This window comes from Bombyx mandarina, chromosome 03 (assembly GCF_030267445.1).
Source record: "Bombyx mandarina strain Sakado chromosome 03, ASM3026744v2".
Classification (NCBI taxonomy): domain Eukaryota; kingdom Metazoa; phylum Arthropoda; class Insecta; order Lepidoptera; family Bombycidae; genus Bombyx; species Bombyx mandarina.
This window is the reverse complement of record NC_143210.1, coordinates 4,336,002-4,357,732: the sequence shown is the minus strand read 5'-3', so window position 1 is coordinate 4,357,732 and position 21,731 is coordinate 4,336,002. Positions and strand designations below refer to the sequence as shown.

General features: G+C 37.8%; 1 protein-coding gene across 1 annotated transcript; it reads left to right on the top strand.

Moving 5' to 3' along the window:
* Window positions 1-2,283: 2,283 nt before the first annotated feature.
* On the top strand, window positions 2,284-3,327 carry LOC114251840 (uncharacterized). Its single transcript, XM_028186240.2, has one exon. It carries the CDS (start codon window positions 2,580-2,582, stop codon window positions 3,018-3,020), a length of 441 nt encoding a protein of 146 aa, XP_028042041.2. The 5' UTR covers window positions 2,284-2,579; the 3' UTR covers window positions 3,021-3,327.
* The last annotated feature ends 18,404 nt before the right edge of the window (window positions 3,328-21,731 follow it).

Sequence of the window (21,731 nt, the reverse complement as noted above, 5' to 3'; positions counted from 1 at the left end):
GCGCCAATATTATTCCTAATTGGTCTCGAACATTCGGCGAATGCGAGCGTCCTCCTACCCTGCTTCCAGTTACACGTATATCGGTCATTACGTTGTTAATTTAATGCAAATTTTAAAAACAAACTGTACGCCAGGATAACCCAAAAGCGGATAGGGCACAAGCCCTATCCCACTTCTGATTTTAGCAACGGCTTAATAATTTAAATAAATTAAAAAAATACAAAAGTGGGTAGGAACGATCGACACAGAATAATAAATCTAAGACAAGTGAACGCTGCGCGCGATGCTAGCAAAAGTGATCCGAGGTGGCGTGATGTCCCCGCTGGTCGGTCGGTTGCCCCTCCAGATGACGTCACGAGTCCACGTGAGTGCTCGTCATCAATGGCTCCGCCCATCGACTTTGACTTAAGAGGAAGTCGCCTCTAATACTATTATAATTAAAACCATTTTTAGGATTTTAATCTTTCTTTTTTTTTATTGTCGTTATATTATTTCCAATTACAAGTAAAGATTCAATCGTAAAATAAATTTAAATCCCATCAAAAAATATCACAGATTAATTGATACTAAAAAATAATGGAACAAAAAAAACTATGTCAAAATAAAAATACGTATTTAATAAATGTTTACTCTTCTTCAGTTGAACTGAGAAATACCCGTTTCCTTTATTTCAGAGTCGATATTAAAGAAACTTATCTCTCTGATTTCACATGGTCAACTAGATTCATAAATTGAATAGGTATGCAATTTCGAAAAGGGCACATGTCGCATATTTTGTCAAATACGTTTTTTCATATACATGTAGTTTTGAGGCTCACCTACACCCATTTTATAATAATTCCACTAATTTTCAATTGCTAATTATTTTACTGGTGGTAGGACCTCTTGTGAGTCCGCACGGGTAGGTACCACCACCCTGCCTATTTCCGCCGTGAAGCAGTAATGCGTTTCGGTTCGAAGGGTGGGGTAGCCGTTGTAACTATACTGAGACCTTAGAACTTATATCTCGAGGTGGGTTGCGCATTTACGTTGTAGATGTCTATGGGCTCCAGTAACCACTTAACACCAGGTGGGCTGTGAGCCCGTCCATCCATCTAAGCAATAAAAAAAATAAAAAAAACACTAAAATATATCTCAAAAGTTAATACATATTTTAAATTTTACACTGCTTTAGAAAATAATCAGTTTTTTTTTTTCATTTCCTGAACATTTTACATTTTCAGAGATGTGCCCTTTTCGAAATTGCATATTCAATTAAATATACGTGTTGAACAGAATTTGCAGGTTATACAGAGAACTATCGAAGCCATCTGTCCTACAACACAATGTGAGCTCGTCTTGATTCGATCCTGCACACTGCAAGTATCTCGGGAGCGGATTTTCGAAAATCCTTTATGTCGCCAACTCCTCATGCAAACATAGATCACTACATCGAAATGTAACTAACATATTGTCTTCTCGCATTAAAACTGTATAATCTCAAAACTTACTAAATTTTACAAGAGAGTACTTTAAAGGTATAACATATGATATGTTTAATATTAATTAATCATATTTGCAACATTTATTTTTTTGTTTTTATCAGTTACATTAACTGTCTTTTAAAGTAAGATAAAATTATGTATTAATTTTGTTAATAGTAGTCAAAACATAGTAGGTAAACTAAAAAAAAAACTAAACTCTTTTGATAGTATTTATGAGAAAAATACTAGTACATACCAAATAATTCCGCATATTAACTCAATTTCGAATATTTTTGGAAACTGTAGTACACTTTTAATGCGAAAAGACGATATATGACCGCCCGATTCCCAGTACTACGGGCACATAAACCTGAGTATTGATTTTTTCATTACACATAGTTGTCTATGTACCGACATAGCGGTCTGTGTCCGCGAACGTTGAGCTGTTTCAGTTTTCAGTTCAATTTATTATAAGTGACCCGCCCGTGTTCCGATATCTTTGTTGCTCGCGAATGTCGAATGACATTGTCCGTAAACAAGAGTAAATCCATTGTTGTACTCCTAGTAGTACTAGCGTACTTATAATATAACATTCATTTGTTTAATCTGCACATTATTAAGACTTTATTAATTTTTTAATGAGTCTGTCGTAAACATTTTAAACTGTGATTTATTGTTTTACTATTAACTTCATGTTAACTTGTGAATTCTTCATATTATCTATGTGTATTAGTTTATGTTTATTTTGTTTACATCCAAGTCGATAATCAGACGAGATCGGCACCTTGAGACGTAGCATGTGGATTCACCTGAGCGCGGCAGATGCGTCGCAGCTGCCGGCCGGGTTGGTCCTGTATTCCCCCGCCCGGGCCCCGCACCCCGCAAGCTCGCGCAATCGCGGATAACAGTTTTATTTCCCCGAATAAAGTTTATCAAACAAAGCGTGCGTGCCCCGCGCCCTGCATCTGCTCGCCCAGCTGTTCCCGTTGCAGCTGACATATTCGTCTCGCTCGCGCCGCCCGGCCGCCCGTGTGTACAAGAGGGACGGAGTATATTCAGTGTAAGCGCGGAGCCCTTCAGTTCCCTGTGCACGGCCCATTCGCAGTCTGCATCCCGATGCCGACGGGCAAGCTAATAATGAACAAGCGTAAACGTGAGGACTCCGAGCGTCGAGTGAAGCGTCAACGTCGCCGCAAGCGCTCCCACAGCGAGCCCTTACTCAACGACTCCGAGAATGCGGAGAAACGTCAGGCGCTGAAGAGGCTCTTCGGACGGGTGTGCTCTGCTGAAGTAAATGACGACCATCGTCGAGTTAATCAGGAAGATGAAGTCGAGGAGCCTGAGTTCGGTGGTCAGGGGCAGTTCGGCGATGAGAACGAGGATCCTCTGCTCGACTCTGTGCCTGTGGACATGGACCCGGAGCAGCTTGGGTTTCTGGTGTGTGCGCAAGAGACCCTGCGTTTCTTGCATGGACGCGGCATACCGGTTCAGCACCCGGTGTTCGCACGTCTGCGCTCGCGCCTGCTCCAAGGGATCGACGAGCTGGCGATGGCCTGAGCTTGGCTGGGCCCAGAGCCCGCGAGATATTAAGCCCCATCCGTTCCCGACTTCACGTCCCGGACTTGCCGCGCTCTGCAGTTGGTGTATTTTTCGTTTGTTCTCGATGTCTCCTGTCCTTACCTACTTTGTGAGTTCCGGGTCAGTAATGAAGTGCGTGGTTGAATGTGGATGCGGTGTTTATTGGTGGCCCTCCTGCCGGGCGTCTAGTCACTATCTAGTCACTATTAAATTTAACGAAAATATTATCATCTATTTTATGCTAAAACTATTATATTTTATGTGTCTAATAAATCTATCCAAGTAATACCAGGCGTTATTTATTTACAATAAAACCTTACTGAATTCGTAATTCGACTGTGATTTGAAAACAAAAAACTGTGTCATAACTGAGTTTATAATAAAATTTGCGAAATTAAACAGCAGAGCGAATGCACTCACTGGCTTTTAAATTAATTAATATAATCTTTAGCGTGCCCACTTTTGTGCGAGATAATTAATTACATTTAAAAATGTATCACTAATAAAATTATAAAGAAAAGTGATATTTTTTATGTAGAATTAATTATAATATCTCGATAGTAAATTCGATAATTAATTGAGTAAAATCACATTAAAACAGTTTACTTTGAAAAAGAAATCATTCTTAGACAAAGTCGACTTTTAATTACAGATAACATAATTAAATGCGCAAATTCAGCTTAAGCATTAAAATCACTTTGAAATAAATGCTTTTATAAATTCTAATTACTCTCTGTCTCTGATTACAGAGAATTTTCTTTGTTCATGAACTCAGAGTGCAAAATATAATCAATGGTGTTGAGTGATTACCGGAAGCGACAATACCAGTTCCTATTTATTACCTTAAATACTAAGCTAATAATTTGATGTATTTATGTTTTGCAATATTTTAACGTAGTTTACGTAAATTTGTTTTTAGGTTTATATATTGTACATGTTTATATTTTTGTAATTTATATTTTGGTTGTTAAAGAAGCATTTGTATACGCCTGTATTTATATGTTTTATATATTCTTATTATCATATTATTATATACATATCGTCTTCTCGCATTGAGACTGTATAATCTCAAAACTTACTAAGTTTACAGGAGAATGTTTTAAAGGCTTAACATGTTAATTTAATATTAATCATCTTTGCAACATATATTTTTTTGTTTTTACTAGTTACATTATCTGTCTTTTTAAGTAAAAAAAAATGTATAATAATTTTATTAATAGTAGTTAAAACATAGGTAAACTAAAAAAAATAACTAAACTATACTCTTTTGACAGTATTTTTGAGAAAGTTACTGGTGATCCCAAATGATTCCGCATCTTAACACAATTTCGAATATTTTTAGAAATTGTACCCTTTTAATGCGAAAAGACGATATGTGTATATAATATTCTACAATTCAAAATTATTTAATAATAATATCGATTAAACACCACGATTTTGTCTTTATCTGTTACGGAGCAGTCATGCGTTCCGGATTCGAAGAGTGAGATAGCCAAGAATCAACCAACAATCAACAATGGGCTTCAGTAACCAGTTTTCACAAGATGGACCGTGAACTTATTATCAATAAAGGGCAATATTTTTTTTTTTTACTGTTAGTAGGATCTCATGTGAGTCCGCACGGGTAGGTACCACCACCCCGCCTATTTCTGCCGTGAAGCAGTAATGCGTTTCGGCTTGAAGGGTGTGGCAGCCGTTGTAAGTATACTGAGACCTTAGAACTTATATCTCAAGGTGGGTGTCGCATTTACGTTGTTGATGTCTATGGGCTCCAGTAACCACTTAGCACCGGGTGAGCTGTGAGCTCGTCCACCTATCTAAGCAATAAAAAGAAAATAAATTTTAAAATTGATCATGCTATTAACTTGCATAATTTCATACCATACATACACTCACAAACTCTGACACATACTTCATTCACAGGACATATTAACTTAATGAGTTCTTAATTAAATTTTCTTTATTAACTGTTTTATAGCATTACCTAAAATATATCCTATTACAGTGATCTCAGTAGGAGGATTACTACAGATTAAAATACAAGTTTAGTTCAATCATTTTTTTAGTTCAATTAAACTTTATGTTTAAGTATTAAGGTTTAGAATAAACTGAAGTCGTTAACATTATTAAACTTTTTTCTAAGAAATGAAGATGTTTTCGTGTCTGCAAACGTGGCCACTGGAGCGTCTTATTTTTGTTCCTGATCTTTAATCTAGTACTATTATTGATCGAAGACCAAACTACGCAAAAACGTTCGACAAAAAAAAGGAAACAGCTATAGAAATTTTTAAGTGTGTGTCGAATCGCGGGAGTGCGTAGCAACGTGTTTATTGTGACTTAATTCCAATAATTTTAATACTTTTGGTGGTTATATTTACGTGGTCTTTTGTTGTTTATAAGGTAAGTAATCTACTAATACATAAAAATAAAGGTTTCAGCATGAGACACAAAATTTAGGCTTTTCTAAACCTGATACATTTTGGCGTTTGCTTTGTTCGCTGACGCCATAATTTTACTCTCATTTTTTGTTATTTTTTTCCTGTTTTATCATACTAAATACGATTAATATGTTAGATCAACTTATTATCAGCGGGAATAGTAAAAAACATGAGCAAAATATGTCAACTAACTTTTAAGTTTTGAATTTCAAATTTGAAGTGTCCTTGGTGCAATTTAAGGCTGGAGCACTCTGAGAGATCTGATTTTTTTTTTGTTTTCCTTTGAATACATTGTACAATGCGATCCAATGTACAAGTGTTATACCTTTTTAGAAAGGGCTTTAAAAGTACCATGTTGTATAGTAATTGTTTTTTTTGTATTGTATGGTATGTAGAACAAAAAATCTGTAAAACGAAAGTGATTTCACTGTGTGAATGAGAACTGTTGCACTAATTTTTATTTTTCTCAGTAATGGTAAATGTTATCGCTATGATTTTTGTTTATTTAGTGAGAATATTAGTCTAGTTATGTTGATTATTTTTATTGTAGATCTGACTGTTGTATTTGCGTATCTCTGACACGTAAAGTTTATCTAGAATTACGGCTCGCGCCGCCAGATTTTTACGCAAAATTAAAGGGGTGTAAATAAATTATTTTGTATGGACAGGTGTATGGTTCTATTTTTTATTATAATTTGTATAGTTTAAAAAAATTAATTTTAAATAAAAAAACCTATGTAATCGCTTAATTTTTTGAGATATTATTATTTATACACAAGTCGTGCTCAAAAACGCGTTATCTCTGTGTTCAGTGTATCATAATTCTACACCGTAGTTGAATACGTAGTTGAATACTAATAAACAAAATACTTCAACGTAAAGCATAGTTCATACTAAACATAACACTTGCTAGTGTTAAACAATAACAACTTGAGGTACAATGAAGGGTTTTGTGATAACGGAGCCGCGCGGCGTAGTTGTAATAAATAACGGGGCACTTTAGGGTGCGCGTCAAGAGCCCGTTCGGGCAAGGCAGTGGAATGGAGACCATGTGTGAACGAGCTGTATCTCGCCAAATAGCAAAAAAAAGTGTACAACACATGCAGCGTTTTTTTTAGTATTGTGCAACAATACGGATGGTAACAATGACAAATCATCAACTTTTTACGGTAACCACTTAACATCAGGTGGGCCGTGAGCTCGTCCACCCATCTATGCAATAAAACAAACAAAAAAAAGAAGTTGCAAATGTATCTGGGCTCCAGTAACCACTTAACATCAGGTGGGCCGTGAGCTCGTTCACCCATCTATGCAAATAAAAAAGTATAAATTAGTTCAAGAAGTCGGCTTATGCAAAGAATCCAATCACTGGTACAAAATTAAAAAAAATCAAATATCTAAAACAAAAAAAAAAGAAATTAATATTTTTTTTTATATCAAATTGATTGAAATTTATATCAGATTGCTGCGCCGTATCTTTAAATTTGAACATCGGCTGTCAAACCCGACGTGTTCAGAATCCGTAATCTGGACGCTTAGGTGTGTTTCACATCTTTGAAGTCGAAATTTTTATATTTGCGACTAAAATACACGTCCTTTGTAATACTTATATTTAAGTTCATTAAAATATTGATCTCATTACAAAAAATCGTTTGGATTTTATTAATTTTTCTATTAAAAACGACGAACTAAAGACGACCGTTAGGTTCAAAAAATGACGAGGCCGCTGCTTCAAAGACTGTTTTTGTCATAAAATGCAAATAATATTTACTCCGTGTTAGTAAAATATAATGAAAGAACACTTACAATTCCATTATTAAGCAATAAACAAATTCACTGAACCGTTATTTTTATATAATTCGCAAATACGTGCGACCGAACCGAGCTCGAATTTCACACTGATTCACACAGCCCCCTTCAGTTGTTTTGTCGTAAATATTCAGTGAGAGAGAAGGTAAATTCATTGGTTACAGTTTAAATGTATTAGAAAGAGTAAACTATAATTTTATGATTATCTGTTAAAAGCCCGAAATCCGGGCGACGCGCCGTACGTGACACCTGCGGTCAACACGGAGGCAAAATAACGGCGCCGCCGCGGTTTGGACGTTTAACACGAGAGAGGTTAATGATTCCAGAAGATAAATCCATTTCAACCATTTCTGGAATACCGCTTCGGTTATGTAATCATCCATATAGTGGATATAGTCCATATAGTGACTCCTATATATGGCGGAAGCAGCAGCGGGCATTGATGACTCATACCGCTGAGCGTTTTTATTTTTTACAAATAGAGTTATAAATGGCGAACAATTAGCACCAAAAATTAATGACGTCATAACGTAAGTGTTTATATTTCCCTCCGGTTCTTCTCTATATAAAAAACGAAAGGCATCCTGGTCTTCTGGTCGAATTTTTACTTTGAGAAACATATCTTTAATATCTCCAGAAACAGCTATTCGATTTTCTCTAAATCGCAACATGATGCCGAATAATGACATTAGTAGGTCGGGCCCTTTCAATAAGTAATCATTCAGGGACAAACCGTTTGTTTTGGCCGCGGCGTCAAACACTAAGCGCAGGTTCTTTTTGTTCGGGTTATCGACACCAAAGTGAGGTAAATACCAAGTTTTCAGCGGTGTAACATTTGAGCTGATCAGTCTTTTTGCGAAATCATTTTCAAATAAATGTCGTATTCGTTCTTCGTATCTTTTTGCATATTCTTTGTTATTTTTTAATTTTTGTTCGACTCCTTTTAGTCTACGGAGAGCTGTTAGGTACGAGTCCGGCATCGTACAAGTCTCATCCCGCCAAGGTAAGCCAACATGCCATTGACCATTGATGAGAGTGGAGGTTCGTTCTAAAATTTCAACAGCGCGTAAATCTTCCGAGTTCTGTCTTGGTTTGCCAGACACGCCCATGGACTCGATTGAGAACGACCTTCGCACCTCCTCGTGGATCTCTCGCAAAGTACATTCAGATTCTATGACGTCACTGGAGACAAACAATGAAGTGTGACGTGCAGCAGAATTAGGTAGGTAAGCATTAGGTACTCTTCCATGGAGGCACCAACCCAGAGGAGTCCGGGTGGCACAGGGTTCATCGGGCTTACCCACTCTCATTTCCAGTGGTAAGAGGAGGTGACAATTATCTTGTCCAATTAAAACTTGCGGATGCAGTTGTGTTGTGGTGCATAAGTTATGGCTGATGTCATTTAGGTGCAAATATTTTTTAACATTTACTGTAGGCAAACTTTGTGGTAGGTTTAACTCTTCGACAATCCGCGCATCGATTGTAAACATCTTGTTATCGGTACTACACTTACTACACAGTGTCACGTTTGCTAGCTGCGCATCGCACACTAATTCTGTATCGTTCCACGCGCCGCGCACACGAAGACGTTCGTGGCGGCCGCGCAGTCCCACTTGTAATGCCAGCGGAGCGCTAATCAACGACACAGTCGAGCCATCGTCGAGCAAGGCGGTCGTGCTAACAATTCCGTTCGGTCCGTGAATGTTTATAGGCACAATTTTTAACATTACGGAACAGCCGACATTAATATTTGTTACTATTTCAGACTGAACTTCAGTTTCAGGTGGCGCTTCAGATTGTACTGCTGGTACAGATTGAGTGTCGTTTCGATTCGGCACATAATGCAGTAAGCGGTGATGCGATTGTCCACAATTGCTTACGTCACAGCTTGGAGCGGAGCACGTTTCCCTACGATGATACGCTAATAAACACTTATAACAAATGCCGTAACGCTTCACATGGAACCATCTGTCCTTTCTTAGTGATTTTTTAAATTTTTTACACTCAGTTAATTCATGGCTACCGGTACGACAATAACCACATTTTTGTACACTTTGTCCGTCTTGCACTAAAATTGTTTGTATATTGTTCACTTTATCATAAAGTTTACGTTTGAAATTGTCCGTCCTAGATTGCAATAAGGTAGCACTACAGGTTGATACTTTTACAGCTTCTTCGGTGAGGAAATCTGACAGCACCTCTAGTCTAGGTTTCGGCGATTCAGCTGTGATAAGCGGATAACTATAATCTGTCCACTTGGTGAGCAGAGTCGTGGGTAGCTTGCATAAGATAATGTTAGCCACTTCCATGCCTTGCAGGTACTCTTGGCGACCAAGGGCTCGTACAGCGGCCACGTAATTTTTCACTTTTCCTGAAAAGGGTACTATTTCTTTGTGGTAGTCCGTAGGCAGTGGGTTCATCTTCTTTACGTCTACCACGATGCGAGATAGAATGACGTCAGCGTTTCCGAACTGTAGTTTTAAAGTGGAAATTATTTCTGCAGGAGAAGCACCACTGATAAGTAGGCCAGCGACGGCTTCTTGTGCGGTACCTCGTAAACACTTTCGTAACCGCCAATGGTTTTCTTTATCGCTGAAGTTGCAGACTTCAGTCGATTCCAGGTAGGCCTGCTCGAAATGAAGCCATTCTTTTGGGTCTCCGCTGAAGATAGGGAGTTCTTTTGGAGTGCTGAGACGACTAAGTAGCTTAGTATTTTGCTGGATGGCCGAGGACGTCATAAGTTCTTTGAATGCGCTCGTGAGTTGTTGAACTGCGTCGTTGTCGGCCGGGCTTGAGTGTGACTTGTGTTTATCACTGTTAAACTTAGTGGCCTGCTGCAGTTCTTGTTGACTACGCTCTAACCATTTTTCTATATCACCGCCGTTGTTTTTCTCCGATATTTCTGATGGTGGACTGTATTCTTCTTCGAGTTCTGCTAGATCCGCCGCTAACTTTTGATCAATGAGTTCCATTTGAATACGCGCCTTCGCCTGAGCTGCTTCTAGTTCCAGTTTCTTTTTCTGGATTTGTATTGATTTTGATGATGACATTTTCTTGGACCTGACTGACTGACGTGATGCTAGTGAAGACGGATTTTGTTTTTCGGTTCGTTCCGATTTCACTGCACTCGCGGCACAAGAACTTTTTGCGTCATGCTCATCATCGTTTTTTCTTTGTTTGTTGGCGGTACTGCGGGTATTTACCATTTTTTTCTTTTGCGGTGGCGTGAAGAACATTCGCGATCCGGGTCGTAGGACCAATTGTAATTTATGTAGGTTCGCAGGTTCGTGGAATGCACTAACAGAGGTTTTAGTGAGAAAAATATTTATTATCTATAGTGGCGTCGGATGACAAAAACTTTAGTGGTTAGGAAGCGCGCGGCGTTCGTTGCTTTGGTCACAGCACTGACTTCGTTCGCCTCAGGTCATCGGTCGGAGGCCCCCTCACCTCTCGTTGAACCCCGCGCACTCCCTCATACAAATCTTGTTAATTTAAAACTAAGCTGAAACTTTTGTTAACTTGTCCTAACAAAACAACTTCACCATACAAACAAACATACACCAAATATACTAATCGCAGCTCCAAATTTATATTTAACGCATCGCTAACAATATTATTATTGTTACGCCGGTAAGAGTAACGCCATCTATCGCCGAATAGTCGAACGAATATCGAAGGATCCAGTAGCATCTAAAACGCTCGAGAAGTACAACGCCATCTATTGTTAGATAGCGGAAACACACAATACTATCGACAAATAAAATCGGCATTAAAAAAACGGATATAAAATTAGAAATTAGATGATTATAGGAACTCAGCAGGCCGATGTTTTGTGTTATGTTTCACATCGAACCCTTTGACGAGTACGGTTACAAAGGTCTCAATGACTGCTCCTAGTGTCAGAGCTGCAAGCGTCAAAATAATAATTGCGTTATTAGATCGGGCGGATCCATAACGTGTCTAATGGCGTCGACGGTGACTGGCTTCTACATGAGCCGGGATCGGAGAGTAGCCGGTGGCGGTCACGATGAGGCGATTCTCATTATCCATCGCCTTATAGAAGTAGCGTAATTATGGTTTCACGCAAAATAAATAAATAATAGTTTGAAAAAACTAACAAAATACGCTTTTATAGAAAATGCAACTAAAATATAGAAAATAAATTTTAATAAAGTTGAATTAAAATAGTGTAAGAAAAAATGATTTTATTGTAAAAAAAGCGTGGGGTCCATGGTATCAGTAGTTAAAAATATTTTATGAACAGATATGAGTAAAAGGGTTATTTTGATAATATCCTGAAAAGCAACCCACGCTTTTCTTACAATAAATTCATTTTTTCTTACACTATTTTTAATTCAAATTTATTCAAATTTATTTTCTATTTTTAGTTAGATTTTCTATAAAAGCCAATTTTGTTAGTTTTTTTAAACTATTATTTATTTTTAATTTTTTAGTGGAATTTCAATTATTTCAATTTTTTTTTAATATTGAATTTTCATCAGTCCTTAATAAGATATATATAGAATATACAAAAATTCGAGTTAATCCGACGTTTTGAAGGGGGTCAAAATCATGTTCAAAGATTCTGTTATGTACTAACATACCTAGTCAGGTCATAAATTCTGTCACATGTTTAATGTAAAATAATTGAAACAAGTTTATTCATTATGTAACCATTAACCAAACAACCAAAACATAGATTCTTATGACACTAAAGTTTATTCAAAATGACCTCCGTGATTTTGAATACAGGCTTCAATCTGCGCGGCCAGTCGTCTATCGCAGCACGAACGAGGTCCATGTCAATATCGGCGGCTGCCTTAATCAAGGATGTCTTGAGTGACTCCAAATTGGATGAGGCTTTGAGCACGCCTTTTCCTCCAAGTGTTGCCATATCTTGTAATCTAACGGATTCAAATCAGGACTGGAGGAGGGCCAGTCTTCGTGCCGGATGAAGTCGATTTCACGCGCCGCCAGCCAGTCTTGTGTGCTCTTCGCTCTATGAGCTGGCGCCGAATCTTGTTGGAATACCCAGTGCCTGTTATTGAACATGGTATGAGAAACAGGCTCCACAAGGTTCGTCAGGACTGTATTTTGATACACAACTGCATTCGTTTTTACACCTTTCTCACAAAATGTACCTCTGTTAAGCCCCAATAAGAAACTCCCAACCATACCATGAGCGAGGATGGAAAATGACCTCGTTGGACACGCGGAATACGGCTGCTCGCTTCTTCACTACTGTGTGCGTACACCTTATCATTTTGTTTGTTGTAGCCCTCTTCTACGGTAAAAATTTTTTCATCCGAAAAAAGAATTTCCCGATATTTTTTTCCCGCGTACCGCTTCAACAAAGCGCGGCATCTCTTCAGTCTCAGGTCCATTAGACGAGCATTCAAACGATGTCCTGTTTTTCTTCGATATGCCCAAAGCCCTAAGTCTACATTTAACACCCTTTTCACCGTGGTTCTGCTTAACACCATCTGAAGGGCCAACAGTTTCTGCTTACGTTTGGGATTTCTTTGAATTCGCGCCTTCACAGCTTTTATCACTGCTGGAGTCCTAACAGACTGAGGGCGACCACTTCTTGACCTGTCATCTACACTAGAGTCTTCAGTGTATCGTTTGATGGCACGATAAACGAATCTTTTGGTTATATTCAAATTTTTTAGTATGTTAAAAATTTAAATTGGCGCGTAACCGCAACGATGCAACGCAATAACTGCAACACGGTCTTCTTTAAGCGTCCACTCCATATTTAAAAATGAGTAAAATTCTAAAAGTATACATTTTTATTTTCATGAACAATTCGAAATTCGAATTCAATAAACTTTTTTGTGGCCAGCATTCTAAAAGAAAAGTTTTTACTGTGTGACAATACTTATGACCTGACTAGTTACATACGTCTGAAGCTAATAAAAGCGTATTAAATATTAGCTGCGTTCTTATGTCGCTGTACAGAAAACGTTTTACAGCTCGCTAACACAAACTAGTATTGTTTCTCTTATTTTAGCTGATATGGACAATGTAGCTGATGTAAGCGAAGACTGGAGCCAGCCACAAAGTAATCTTGAGAGAAGTTTCACTTGGGAACTACAATAATTTGATACTCGAAATTTGGTTATTTGGAGAGTTTGTCTCTTAAATTTTCCGACACTCAGTTGACAGTGTCAACACAGTCATCGTTAGTTAGAACTAGATGATGACCGAGCTTTGCTCGATTTTTTTTTGATAACGCCATCTTGTTGTATCTTTGCAGCGGTTAGTTGCCTTCAATTAAGAAAAATAGTATTATTATTCGCCAACAGATGTCGGGAAGAGTTGATTATTGAAAACACGAATAAAACAACATTTTCTGAAAATAAATCGTAGCTAGATCGATTTATCGCCCCCGAAATCCCCTGTATACTAAATTTTATGAAAATCGTTGGAGCCGTTTCCGAGATTCAGATTATATACATATTATATATTAAACATACAAGAATTGCTCGTTTAAAGGTATAAGATTATTTATAGCTTCGCTTCTCTTAATCATGTTCCAAATCGAAAATCAAATGTTTCTACCTTATCGCTGAAGTTCCGAAGTCGTAATGAAATACGAAGTGAATGTTGGCGAGAAGCTCTCCCAGCTTCTCAGTCCGGACCAGAGCAACTTGAAACGAGATACGATTGCGACAGAAACAAACTTGTGAATTCGACATTGGAAAGTTCTCCTTCCAACAATTCAATCTGAGGCCGCACGTTAAAGAAGCTAGGATATCGATTTCACTAAGATCCCTAATTGTCTATAATATAATTATAAACCCTGATTAGAGTATGCTAGTTGTTAGAGGTATAAGCACGTTCTAAGAGAACTATAAATCCAAACGAGTTTTCTTATAATAAACAAATGTCTGTCCCGCCTTTTTCCACCTACCTCCTTCGTGGTATAAATCGGCTGGATGGTGATATCTACCGGAGGACTTACAATACGCCCTACCACAGGTAATGAATGATGAACAAATTATTAATGAACATTCTCGCAGTGTTTAGATATAACTAAGTTAGTGATCGATAGGTAATGGTGACCACTCATCCGCACTCACGACGCTCACGACGCCCGACTCGTTAAAACAAAACAATAGCGATCGAAATTTTTACTTTTGTCACTGTTTTAATGTTTCACGCATTGTAACATGCATAAATGGCGCGTTGTCGCACTCTCTTGGGTGATGCGGGAAAGTCGCGCAGCTTTGGTAATTTTACATTTTTATTTTATTTTTATTGCTTAGATAGATGGTCGAGCTCACAGCCTACGTGGTATTAAGTAGTTACTGAAGCCCATAGACATTTACAACGTAAATGCGCCACCGACCTTGAGATATAGGTTCTAAGTTCTTAAGTATAGTTACAACGACTGCCCGACCCTTCAAACCGAAACGCATTACTGCTTCACGGCGGAAATAGGCGGGGTGGTGGTACCTACCCATGCGGACTCCCAAGAGGTCCTACCACCAGTTAAATCTCAGGATCTACGGAGGTTCGATCAGCTCTGTGTTTTATACATTTCTTTAATACCTTGGTAGTCGTCGTAAATAATAGAGGCACAGCAAATCGCTCCCAGACCTAAAATAATAATATACAGTCGAATATTAATTTATTTTGTACTAGCTGACTCGGCAGACTACGTAGTGCCTCAATCGATAAATAAAAGATCTAAACTTTTGTATAAAATAAACTTAAAATAAACAAAAGGAATCTGTCCTACACATCAAAGGAAAAACAAAATTGTTATTTTTATTTAATTCCGAGTATTTTCATATTTATCTACCTTTTAAACCTTGTCTGGACTTCCACAAATAATTCAAGACCAAAATTAGCCAAATCGGTCCAGCCGTTCTCGAGTTTTAGCGAGACTAAGGAACAGCAATTCATATTTATATATACCTATATATAGGTACTTATATAGATAATGGCTTCCAGGCAACACATAAAAATATATGACGACAGAAATAGAATATGTAATATATCTTAAACGTCGAAGTATTTGAAAAAATCTGGACAACACTTACTTTTCTAATTACAATCTAGTACTAAGACAGAAAGTGCATATACGAAATAAAATATAAATACGTTCGTATGACGCAAATCTAATTAAAAGTAAGCCGGTCGTGTCTGAGCATCTCGCCACAGATCCACCGAATGGAATTTAATGGAACCGGCGTTCGCAGAGTAACTTTATCAACATCATAATATACATTTCTTGTCAAGTCTAGTATATAACTAGTCAGGTCATAAGTATTGTCACACAGTAAAAACTTTTCTTTTAGAATGCTGGCCACAAAAAAGTTTATTGAATTCGAATTTCGAATTGTTCATGAAAATAAAAATGTATACTGTATAGAATTTTACTCATTTTTAAATATGGAGTGGACGCTTAAAGAAGACCGTGTTGCAGTTATTGCGTTGCATCGTTGCGGTTACGCGCCAATTCAAATTTTTAACATACTGAAAAATTTGAATATAACCAAAAGATTCGTTTATCGTACCATCACACGATACAATGAAGACTCTAGTGTAGATGACAGGTCAAGAAGTGGTCGCCCTCGGTCTGTTAGGACTCCAGCACTGATAAAAGCTGTGAAGGCGCGAATTCAAAGAAATCCCAAACGTAAGCAGAAACTGTTGGCCCTTCAGATGGGGTTAAGCAGAACCACGGTGAAAAGGGTATTAAATGAAGACTTAGGGCTTCGGGCATATCGAAGAAAAACAGGACATCGTTTGAATGCTCGTCTAATGGACCTGAGACTGAAGAGATGCCGCGCTTTGTTGAAGCGGTACGCGGGAAAAAAATATCGGGAAATTCTTTTTTCGGATGAAAAATTTTTTACCGTAGAAGAGAGCTACAACAAACAAAATGATAAGGTGTACGTACACAGTAGTGAAGAAGCGAGCAACCGTATTCCGCGTGTCCAACGAGGTCATTTTTCATCCTCGCTCATGGTATGGTTGGGAGTTTCTTATTGGGGCTTAACAGAGGTACATTTTTGTGAGAAAGGTGTAAAAACGAATGCAGTTGTGTATCAAAATACAGTCCTGACGAACCTTGTGGAACCTGTTTCTCATACCATGTTCAATAACAGGCACTGGATATTCCAACAAGATTCGGCGCCAGCTCATAGAGCGAAGAGCACACAAGACTGGCTGGCGGCGCGTGAAATCGACTTCATCCGGCACGAAGACTGGCCCTCCTCCAGTCCAGATTTGAATCCGTTAGATTACAAGATATGGCAACACTTGGAGGAAAAGGCGTGCTCAAAGCCTCATCCCAATTTGGAGTCACTCAAGACATCCTTGATTAAGGCAGACGCCGAAATTGACATGGACCTCGTTCGTGCTGCGATAGACGACTGGCCGCGCAGATTGAAGGCCTGTATTCAAAATCACGGAGGTCATTTTGAATAAACTTTAGTGTCATAAGAATCTATGTTTTGTTAAGTTCATTTTGGTATATGAATGGTTACAATATAATGAATAAACTTGTTTCAATTATTTTACATAAAACATGTGACAGAATTTATGACCTGACTAGGTAATGATATCTATGACAATATAAAAAATCGAGCACATTTTAACCGACTTCAAAAAAGGAGGAGGTTCTCAATTCGACTGTATGTTTTTTTTATGTTTGTTACCTCATAACTTTTGACTGGATGAATCGATTTTGATGATTCTTTTTTTATTAGAAAGCTGACGCTTCCCATGTGGTCCCAATTAGGAAGGGTAATAAAAAAATAAAAATACCTTGTGGAAACGGTGCACATTCCTGATTCGCTGGGTCCGGGTCAGCCCTAACAGCATCCTGAAGGCATTAATTAGCATTAGAACTATTGTGCCGGGGTTCACTTGCGGACTAACATAAGTAATGATAGCCTCTTAGGTAAATAAATATAACGGTACAATTCGTATTTAATGCTTTAAAATAAGCATTTTTACTGTATTACAGATTTTGATATTTGACTATTTTAACATTTTAATTAATACATATTATAATCTTATATGAGAAGACCTACTTGTTTATTATTATTCTTTCTTTTTTTAATGTACCATTTGTAATTTAATTTTGATTTAAATGTGTATGTCAATTGATGGATTATTGTTATCTGATAAATAAATGAATTGAATTAAATTGAATACAGTAATTTTATTACTTTATCGTAATATCTTGACCAGAATCAAAAGGATAAAAATAAAACATTTAACTAAATTCAGTTAGCTTGGTTTGTTTCGATCCGGTAATGACTTAAAAAAAAAAACTTTTTTTCTAGGCGAATCGATTTCGATGGATGTTATTAAATTTGATAGCTGGTGTTTTTCGTATGCTCCCAATTAAATTTTATCAAGAGTTGACCAGTTGGTTTTGAATGATACTTAATCATGTATATTTTATTGAATTTGACTACGTTGATGATATTCTAATTTTATTTAAGCCGTTTCTATAGTACATCTCGATGTACATAGTTTCAAAAGTAACATTTTAAACCTGAAATTAGAGTGATTTCGGCGTCCATTGACAGCTGTTATCTTACTGGGTGAGCTGGATCCTCATCTACCACCAAGGGTTTCATTTTTCTTCGTTTGAGGTTCGAGAAAATCAAAAACCCTGTCTGTACATTAATTACTTATGTTTTGTTTAAAACATTTGATTTAGCCGGAACATGGGAGCGACGTTATGTGAATAATTTTACTATATTAGCTTAAGGTTTCATCCGGTTTAAAAGTGAAATAACTGTGGTTTATTAATCATTAAACATCATTCTGTGAGCTTCACAAATGTGAGAATTTTAAGCAGGCGTTGGACGTGGCTTCTAAGGTTCTTCCAAAAAGTCCATTGAAGTCTCAGTAACAAACACAATTTTACTGAGAATTGATTTTATCCCAATTGATTACAGACTCAAATAAATCATCTCATTCTGCTCTTAGTCATTTTTTAGATATCATAATTTGTGTATGTTTGTATTCAAAGATTTTTGTAAAGCCGACATTAGCAACAATAGAATCGCAAGAGGCCAATTTTCATACTGAATAAAACAAATTGAATGCAAATGTGTTAATAAGTTCACGATATACATATACTATTTCTATCTAGCTCGTCTTTTATCCGAACTGTATACAGTGGCTCTTTTTCTGCTTTAAGAAAAAAAACAAATTAAAGTATCATCAACACACACGACAGATAGTATCCAAAACACTTATATTAACCAATGACTATTTTACATTCACGATTTTGCCAAACAATAAAAATGAATAGAGATTGCCATATATTTTTTTTAAAATCATTTCTGTAAACAAAATAGATGCAAAATGTTTTTTTTAACGACCGATCTCCCGGCTGAGCCCATTATTTGCACGTGGCATTGTCATCAATACACATTTTTATTGGTCTACTAGTAAACCCGGTCACAAAAATAAAAACATCGATCTCTTAAAACAGTTGAAACTATTCACGCACTATCTACCTTTATGGTGCTGCTATGAGAAAAACTATCTCTGGAACGCCAAGAACCAGTGTACCAAATTTTACTGCCATCAGAATTACGGTTCAGGCACGCAATGGGGACAGTCACTAATCATTATTTAAACGACTCTATTTTATTTTTCTTCTTTATCATCGCTACATTCCTGGCAGAGTGGTCGGGGTAGTCATGCTTTCAGTAAGGTGTTTCACAACCAAGTGCTACTCCTCCCTTCCGGCTGTGCATCTGGTGCTTACGTGTAAAAGAAAATCCGTTGCAGCCTTGACCTGGTCAGTCCACTTTACGGGAGATATAAGCACGTCATTTTGGGTCCAAATGCATCTTCGGTGCTTTTAGGCTCTTCAAGCACCAGTCACCGTCCTCGAACGTACTTATGGTACGACATGCGAACTAACCCATAGACACAATCCACTGAGTCTCTCGTCGAATCTACTACGTGAATCGCGATGCCGATCCTGTGGTAAATTCAACAAAGCACTGCTCTTGCTAGGGCAGATTTTAGCAAAATTTCTCAGGCTGAGGCCCCTGAACTCGCCTGCCCGACTGGTTTATCCAGAATAGTCCTTTAAGGCTACTGGTATTATTATTATATTACCAGTATTAAATTAATGTGATAATCTGGGTGGCAGCACTTACGTCATAACTCCAGTAACCAGGGATAACTTTTTCTACAAATATATAAACTACACCTGAGAATGAATTGGTATTAAGTGAATAGCGCTCTAACTGGTGCTACTACTTTTTGTGAGAACATACTGCAATCTATCTCTCAGGCTACTTTGAAAAAACCTAATTTCATTTACTTTGTGGGTTACACTTAACTGCGCGAAAGTTTATAAGAGTCTATACGGAAGTCTATAAGAGAAATATTAGTTATATATAATATTTATTATCTGAAAACCTGAAAAGAACTGTAATCGAAAAATTTCTAATCGAGAATCATCAAAAATTTTACTCTTATTTATAAACAAGACACTGCAGAATTTTAATTGTTTAAAACGCCTCATATGCATTCGAAGTAGTACACCTTTTGAACTAAAATGCGAGATTTAAGAACAAACATTATTGAACATGGAAAAATATGACATACAGCCAAGATCACTTAAGAATACATGTAATCAAATGACATTACTCACAGATAACTAAACATCTACTGTTAACACCAAATTAATGTAATCAACAACCGTCTATAAACAGTGAAGCGGTGCTTAATTGATAAGTCCTCAAGCCGACCGGCTAGTCGTCCTGTCGTATTATCTCATATAGACTCTTGCTAATAGAATAACATGTCTGGTGGAGCACAAAGTGAACTAGATAGGACTCCACAGTGAATAAAGTTTTTTTCATTTTTATTCCATTTATATCGGAAAACTTCATTCACATTAATTGTGTAATTGTCACACTCAAATAATACACAGGTTTTATGTGTGTGTGTGTGTGTGTGTGTGTGTTCTCTAGAAACTCCGCAACAGCCGGATCACTCTAAAGGAAATTTTAAGGGATATCATTAGATTTGCCTAGCCGGTGATCCTATGAACTTTGGTAGCGATTGAGTCAAATTCAAATTACATATAAGATCGACCAGCAGAGTAGATTGGTGTGACTAATAAGAAATGAAAGCCAAACTGCATACAAATAATAATAACGGCAAGCAGAAATGGAAAGTAAACGCAATATCGTCTACAAAAGTTTGAAGCGAAGAATGTGATAGCGATAATATGCTTAGGTTAGCTCGGCGACTCAAGCTACGGTGATTGGATGGGACTGCAAGATACTAGAAGCTGATTGGATAGCTGGATAAACATGCTAGCTATATAGAAATCTAAATATATCTGTGGCGGGTAGCCATCATACAACGCAAGATAATTGACAGATGCCTGAATCTCGCTTACGACATTTTCAAGATAAAGCGCATATATACAAGTTCCGAACAACAACATTCGGACCGTCGGTCTACCGAACAATATCACCCGCTATCTTCCTTTCGTCGTTAAGACTCCCAAACTGGTGACCTGCGACGAGATGTGAACACGCAACCTTCTGATTCATCATTAGCGCATCAAGAACTTCGGCTACCACAATCCCCGCATTCTCGCAGATAAAAGCACGTCATTGACAGTCGTCCCACAGCAAGCCAGCATCGCAGCCTCAACAGGACCATCGCAGCCGACTTACCGCGCTTCCTGGTCCTACGGCACGCAACTTCACTGCCTCATCACGCCGCTACAGTTCATCGCAGCCCACGAACGGATCATCAACGCTTGGGGTCACACATCTCCGGCGTGGCAGCTCTGCATCACATGGACTACGCACGACACGCACGCAACATTCAAGCTCAGCCTCGACTCACCGCAGGCTTCAAGCAGCACTGGCGACAATCACGCAGCATTCAAGCTCAGCCTCGACTCACCGCAGGCTTCGAGCAGCACTGGCCTTTGCAAGCTAATCTCAGCACGGACAACGCTAACTAAAAATGACACGACCTCCAGTCTCGGAGGGGAGTGATGTGGCGGGTAGCCATCATACAACGCAAGATAATTGACAGATGCCTGAATCTCGCTCACGACATTTTCAAGATAAAGCGCATATATACAAGTTCCGAACAACAACATTCGGACCGTCGGTCTACCGAGCAATATCACCCGCTCGGTGGAAGATCTTCCTTTCGTCGTTAAGACTCCCAAATATCAAACATTAGCTAGGGACCCAGTAGCTGAAGAATGTCAATTAATGAAATATCAAAAAATGTTTTTTTTTACTTAACAAGCTATGTGAAGACGCACTAGCTTAAATCTATAGACTCCAAATATGACATAGAACATACTAAGCTATTTTAGTCTATTGAAGATGACAAATACTGTAATTATTACTTCTTTATCTCTTTCACAGATACAACCCATTGAGTTTCTCGACGGGTCTTTTCAGTG

What these genes read in the sequence shown, in the direction of transcription:
- LOC114251840 (XM_028186240.2), top strand. Translation starts at nt 2,580, where the DNA reads ATGCCGACGGGCAAGCTAATAATGAACAAGCGTAAACGTGAGGACTCC.